At 31.1% G+C, this 7387-nt stretch overlaps 1 protein-coding gene across 1 annotated transcript; it reads right to left on the bottom strand.

The window, feature by feature from the left end:
- Positions 1–1758: 1758 nt before the first annotated feature.
- LOC107765438 (MYB-like transcription factor EOBI) lies at positions 1759–6184 on the bottom strand. Its single transcript, XM_016584086.2, has 3 exons — positions 5958–6184; positions 5334–5463; positions 1759–2211 (listed from the first exon to the last, which is right to left on the bottom strand). Exons 1-3 carry the CDS (start codon positions 6091–6093, stop codon positions 1878–1880), a joined length of 600 nt encoding a protein of 199 aa, XP_016439572.2. The 5' UTR covers positions 6094–6184; the 3' UTR covers positions 1759–1877.
- Between the last annotated feature and the right edge of the window lie 1203 nt (positions 6185–7387).

The following is a 7387-nucleotide window of genomic DNA, read 5'->3' as shown; positions in this document are numbered from 1 at the left end:
AAATATGTGAGTGTAATTAAGGGGAGTATACGCATTGTGGAAAGTGTATATGCTAATCAAATTCATCTTCTAACAGCCAGCCAATACTTGTGTAGATAGACTATACGACAATAATGTAAAAAGAAACAACTAATGAATCAAGACAATTGTCCAACAATGATCAACTTATGCTACATAAAACGACAAATGACGTGAAAGATCCTTCCTAAATAAGTATCAAACTAAACATCAAGTATGTGTAAGTCAATGAAGTGCCTAAGTGGGTTGTTTTTTCCATTAGTACATTAGCTGCGCGTAAAAAAGTTACACTGATGGATAAGCATACTTTTGATTAATAGGGCATGCAAATTTTGAGGGTGGAATAAGGATTTAAACGTTACGAGTTCTAAAGTGTAGGATAGTGACTTTAGGTATTTAATTTGGATTTTAAATTTAATTTTTGTACATATTTAATGACTTTCTTAATATCAATACAGAATTTAAACTAAAGCTATTGAATTCGATATACCATACATAACCTTATCTCTGCCCCTAATTACTTACTAATCAAAATGATGAAGCAACGTGTTATGAAAGTTGATGTGAACTGATAGAGACCATGTGAAGACTTCCTTCTAAATACTTAAAAGTTAGGCTCACGTCGGACTTCATACATGCAAAGCCATGCACAGATATAGTTAATTGTGGAAAGCCAAAGATTGAAATTTCTCAAAATAGCTTGCCTTTCCACACGTCCATTTCTTGTGAATTCAGTTCGGTATATGTTGGCAGCCCGTACATATTAGTAATTATGAGTGATTTTACGTTGAATTTAATTTATATATTGATACTGTACGAAAATTTTACTCTAGGTAACGTATTTCACTTTTTGTAATTTACTCTTTATTGCCTTTCCCCGTTCATTTCCTGTTTTATTTTTTAGTTTACTAATTTCATTTTGATGGATGGTAATACAATTTTCTTTTACAATGACAACATATAATACATGTCCCATACTTCTTTTGCAGACATGCATGTATGAATAGATGTGGATTCAGGATTTAAACTTTATCGGTTTAAATTTAGAATTCTATCACATCCCATCGAATTTAATGAGTTCAAATTCGATCAAAATATATTATTTGTACATATTAAATAATTTTTTAAAATATATATACAAAGTTTAAGCCGAAATGATGGATTCGGTGGAACTCATAGCGTCTATTCTAGCTACGCCCATGTGCATGAATCATGATGCATGCATGTGTCCCTGCGCCCATTCAAATGGATACCGTGCACAGCTACCATTCCTTCTACAGAAACTAACTCTAGAGGTCCCGAGAAATAAAACAAGATCAAATTAAACCTCTCAAGTGATTACCACAGGTTCCCATCACATTTTCGATTTAGAGGCAGATTAAGACAAACATAATTATTGCATGTTTGTTTTAGGAAAAACTATCCATAGTATAATTAGAAAAAAAAAGGAAGGAACTAAACCCTTTTCCAAGTGTTCATGATTTGATGGATTAGCTGATCACCGTCATTTCCCTTAATTACATTTTCCCTACTTCTAGAATCCCCCTCTAGCATGCTCGATACACAATACTGTAAAGATATTTTACAATAATACTAATGTATAGTTTAACATGTGATAGCAAGTTAGTTGTGCATCATTTTTATCAAGTTACAAAATAGTGGAGTAATTCTTATCATAGAAATTTATCTGTAATTACCTTGTACTTAAGTAACTTGATTGTGTATCTATTTACAATACTGTTAAAACATAAAAGTTAAACTCATAAGTTTTATAGTTGTATTACACAGTGACTCATGAAGCAGGAGAGACATGGGAATATGATTCGGAATTTTTAACGCTTTACATATATAGCTATATATTAGTTGGTTGCATCATTAAGCAATTGCATGGACCAAAGGTCCTCCATGCTCCAAATATTTTCATTTGTTTCAGCTGGAAAATTGGCCTGAAAATTAGTAGTGCCCATATTATTTCCATTGTAAGATGGTGGAGAGTAGGTTTCAATGGTATTATTTTCAGTAGAAGCTTGGCTTGTGCTTGCTTGCTGATGATGGTTGTGCTCAGAATTTGATGATGGTCTAATATTCATGCTTTGATCTGCTTGCTTAATGTACTTTTGAATCCTTGTCCTCCAGTAGTTCTTTATCTCATTATCTGTTCTTCCTGGTAAATGCTTTGCAATTTTTGACCACCTATTCAAAAGGATTAGTTTAAATTCTTTACACTATATAAGTATATAAAGTATTTGTACAAAAGTCACTTAATTATAAGGTAATTACAGATAAACCTGTATGATAAACGTTACATAGTTACGCTGGTAACCCGATAAAAATGATAACATGTCATAGTACTAGGTTAACTTAATTACATTAGTAGTGTCAAAAATATTTACACTATTAGTTAAGTACCCATTAACTTTGGAACTAAACACTAATATTTAGATATAAAAGAAATTGGTAATTTATCTAAATATATTAACTGAACACCCAATGTCAATAGCAAATTTAGAGGAAAAATAGTTAAGCACCCATGACTTAAAAATTATGAATCCACCACCAATATATGGGATCTTCTAAGATTTTGGTAATTATTTATAGCAATATGGCTGTGGAATGGAAATTAGAACACTAGAATACTCCACATTGATACACTCCCTCCGTTTCAATTCATGTGAGTTTGTTTGACTGAGTATGAAGTTTAAGAAAAAATGAAGATTTTTGAAATTTGTGGTCCTAAACAAGTCAAAAAGGGGGTCCTGAGTATTTGTGTGATTATAAAAGCTTCTCGTTAAGGATAAAATTGAAAGTTTAAGCTAAATTGTTTCCAAATTTAGAAATGAATCATTCTTTTTGGAACGGACCAAAAAGGAAATAAGTTCATATAAACTGTAACGGAGGGAGTAAGTGTTTTCAGTCACGTTTAATTTGTTGTTGAAAATTAAGGGTGTGTCCATGTTCTGTGGCTGAAATTCAAGTCTAATTTTGCCTCCACTTCTTATATATAAAGGAAACTCAATAATCAAAATAACTTTGATACTAAGGAAAGCCACAAAAACCCCAACTTCCAAGTAAATTCTCACTTCTTATATTCTCTTATTCCTCCAGAAGAATAAAGAGTTCAACAAAATACATTACGATAAGAGTCAGCGGCCCTGGTTGATGAACGTCAGCAATGGAGACAATATAAATTGGTTAGCTTATAACCTTTTGGTAACGTAAATTATACATTAGTACTAGACACATGATACGATAATTAGTTCTAGTGTTTTATCTAAAAACATATAATATTAGAGAAGATATATTTTTAGTTATTTAATTACGTCTTAAACATCCTTTCACGTGTGAGCTTGAATATTTCATGGCACTAAGCACGTGAAATTTCTTTTATAATATGTGAAGGTAAGAATAGAACGCATCCTAGTAATACCGGCCACCCACTTAAAATATTGGTCCAAAAACTAGGAAATAGAATGATCTGCGAACAATTAAAAAATGAAGAATTAATGAACCTCCTTGGGGCTCCCGACAACACAAAGGAAAAGAATACTTTCACCGATAAGTAAAAAGAGTTTAAGTGCTAATTAACAATAAACAATATTAATATAATCAATTAATTTTTTGATAATTACTACTTAATTGATAATTTAATAAAAATAATAACTAACCTGTCATTAATAGAAAGCCAAGCAAGAAATTTAGTTCACACTGAATGATTTTTGTGGGTCAATCTTGTTAATTCTTTCTCCACTTTTCTATCTTCTCTTTCAAGAATATCAAAGCAAGAAGTCAATGTGACTCTTCCTAATCTCGCCTTAATCTGAGCTTTAGCTAGTTTTATCCAATCTTCCCACCCCAGGCATTCGAGCTAAAGGTTTCTTATTTAACAGCTAACGATCTACTATTTTTGAAACTTACTGCTTTTCTTTTTTACTTCATTTCTAGGACCCGGTTCATATTGGCAGAGCTAGAATTTTTATCAAGAGGTGTCAAAATATAAATAGTTAGATATATCTAAAAGTTAAGGGGAGTCAACGTATAGTAAATATATATCAAATAAAAAATATTATTTAACAATATATTGTAATTTTCCGGCGAAAGGGTGTCTGACACCCTTGATTTAATGTGGCTCCGCCACTGGTCCTCAGAATTATAATCTTGAAAGTAAAATATGTTACCTACAACACATAAATTCTTTACAACCACGTGTATATAACTTAAACTGAGACTGAAAAAACCTAGGGTAGGAAGAGGGGGCCCTTGTCTTCATAAAAAGCCAAAAGAATAAGGTAGCTGTCTGCTTCAATCAAAGCAACTTAGAGAAAGAGCTGCTGCTTCGATCTTTCAACTCATAGATCAAAGGCCTTAGCATGTGGTTCAATGGGTTCTTCTTTAAATGGAAACTACTATTCTTTGGCTCAGCTCGTTCACAATATGTCATGGGTTTAATTAAAATACTAACAATATTAGAGAACTTTGGGGCACTTAAAAAATAATCATATGTAATTATGCATTAAAAAGTGAGATTAGTAATCTAAAACATAAGATGATAATACAAAAATATACTGATAGTGTAAAAATGTATGAAATCAATAAGTAATATCCACCGGTATAATGCAAGGCTGTATCCCTGTCTTTGTTTAGTATTTATAGTGGCCAAATGAATTTGTAATTAATCATATTATTTTTCTTTGTATATTGTAAAGCATAGTAATAAATTAATGTAATTACTGCAAAAGTGACAACGGTTTGTACTTTCATGTTAATCAACCTGGACGGAATACCCTTTACGTGATTAATCTTAAAGCATTTTAGACTGTCAAATCAAGCCGTAATCCCAAAAATGGTTGAGGAAAAGTAATTCAAATCTTCCCAAAAATAGAAAATATTAGAAGATCGATGTACGAAGTTACATCTGTAGAATAAAATCTTTGAACACAACTTACAAGTCGTATGACTAATAATTAAGTCCGTCAGAAGTTATATGTATATTCTTTTTCATACTGTAAATTAAAAAAAAACAATTTCTTGGTATTAGATTCCGCACGTTGCGAATTCTTCCTCACTCTCTCACATGCCGAATCTAGTTCTATGAACAGGTTATGGACTTAAGAGATTTTAGGCTACGAGTTCATAACCAAATTGAGAAAATTTCTCTTTGTCCACTCAACACAAAAGACACACATATGGGAGAATCAAAAAACTTGAAGGAGAAAATTCCACCACTTTTTTTATAATTTTCTACTCAACTATATATATATATATTTCACTTGATGTAATAATCAAAACACTAGAAGCAAATTTATTAATTAACTCACTTATTTCCCCATTTGGCATGCAGTTCCATAATCAAGAGTTGTTCTTCAGGTGTAATATTTCCCCTCCGAACATCCGGCCGGAGATAGTTTAGCCACCGGAGTCTACAACTTTTTCCAGTACGCTTGAGACCTACCACAATTTAAAAAAGTAACATTTAATATATGTAAACTCAAGAAAAAAATATTAGGAACTACTAAAGTTATGGTCTAGAGGTATATATATTAGTGGGAGGGAGTCTTCTAGCCACATAATAGGTGTAAGTTCAATTTACACCAGAGATGGAGCTAGAATATATATATATATTCACGGGAACCCAATAACTTTCGTCTATATCTTGTATATATACCAATTAAGATATTCATTAAAAATATTTGGCTGTAAATTCAATTATTATTGTAGATTAACTTGAGGCCGTTGTAAGAACCTATAAATTTCAAATCCTTGATCTGTCTCCTATTTACACTATTCTTTCCCGTTACCCAACCCTGATTCTCGTGTAAGAAAATTTTCTTTTAATAAAAGGAAGAAATAAAAGAGAGGAAGAACAAGTGTACATGACGAAACGGTATTTAGGGTTCTTTTTAATAAAAAAAAAAAAAGTTAGTCCTAGTTAATTAATTTACCAGCAGATCGAGCAAGGGAATTCCAAACACCATCACCATGATTAGCTATGTAATTGATGAGAATCAAATCTTCTTCCATAGTCCAAGGACCTTTCCTAACTTCAACATCTTGAGAATTGCATGTTCTTTTATCCATTTTTTATGAGAGTGGGAAAAGGGGAAAATAAAGGAGAGAAGAGAGATAGGGTGGTTTTTAGATGTGGGATTTTGACGAGGAACTAATGTTAGTTGGACTGATATTTATAGGGGCCAACTAAGATGAGATTTTGTACTAGTAATTCAGTCTTTAATCAGCCAGGCACAAAATAACTTTTGGCCTAAGTTGCTCTAAATAAATTTCTAGGTGCCTTAATATACTTAATTGATACTGCTAAAATATAGAATTAAATTATACGTGCATAAATAACAGTCATTGATGTGTGCATGCATGGTCTGAGCTTAATTACTAAACACAAAACAAATTAAAACAATATTCATGTATAATTTAATTTTTTATTTTTACTTATATATATATATATATATATATATATATATATATATATATATATATATATATATATATATATATATATATATATATATATATATACACACATACATACATACATTTCATTAAGTTATATCAATATCAGAATAAATAAAACTCTGCACGTGCATGCTTATGCCTACGTGTTAGTTCATCATTGATCGCGGTGCAAATTAAAACTTCGTCCAACCATAGTTTCCTAGTTTCCGAAGAATAAAGTGACAGCGCGTTCTATATATATATATATATATATATATATATATATATATATATATATATATATATATGATCGCCAAATTTGATGCCCCAACTTATATTTTATTGTAGCATATTACGTTATTCAATTGCATTCGAAATTTATCTATTGTTGTTCTTTATCATGTTTTACATTTCAAGAGTTTAGTCTCATTAGATTGCTAACAGGAATTAAATGAATTGGAGAAAATTTGAAGTTCCCAAAGAACATTAGATTATTACTATATAGAATCCAACGCAAACAAAGCCTCAATTAAAATATTGCTAACAGGAATTAAACGGATAAAGATACTCGTTGACCGCAAATGCACCAAAATCTACCAATAAGCCCAAATTTTGTCAGTTTTTTGAAATCGATCCCCATCATTTAGATTTAGATCCTAAAAACACAACGGACCAAAGTCGTATTGATTAATAATAATTGCAATTACTATGCAGTATATAAGGTTCGTACTCTCCAAAATGTTTATTAGTCTTTGTCTGTTAATAAAATGATTGAGGTATTAGTTGAGAGGTTATAAAGAATCTGACAGTCTGTGTTCAAAACAGGAAAAATTTGGTAAGAGGTGCATGTTAATTAAATAAGATTCCCTTTAATTTGTTTTTAAAGCTCGTAGTAACCTGCAATTGAATTAATTTACAGACACGC

Source organism: Nicotiana tabacum, chromosome 17 (genome assembly GCF_000715075.1).
Source record: "Nicotiana tabacum cultivar K326 chromosome 17, ASM71507v2, whole genome shotgun sequence".
Taxonomy (NCBI): Eukaryota; Viridiplantae; Streptophyta; class Magnoliopsida; order Solanales; family Solanaceae; genus Nicotiana; species Nicotiana tabacum.
Note: the sequence above shows the minus strand (reverse complement) of the source record. Positions and strands in the feature narration are given on the sequence as shown.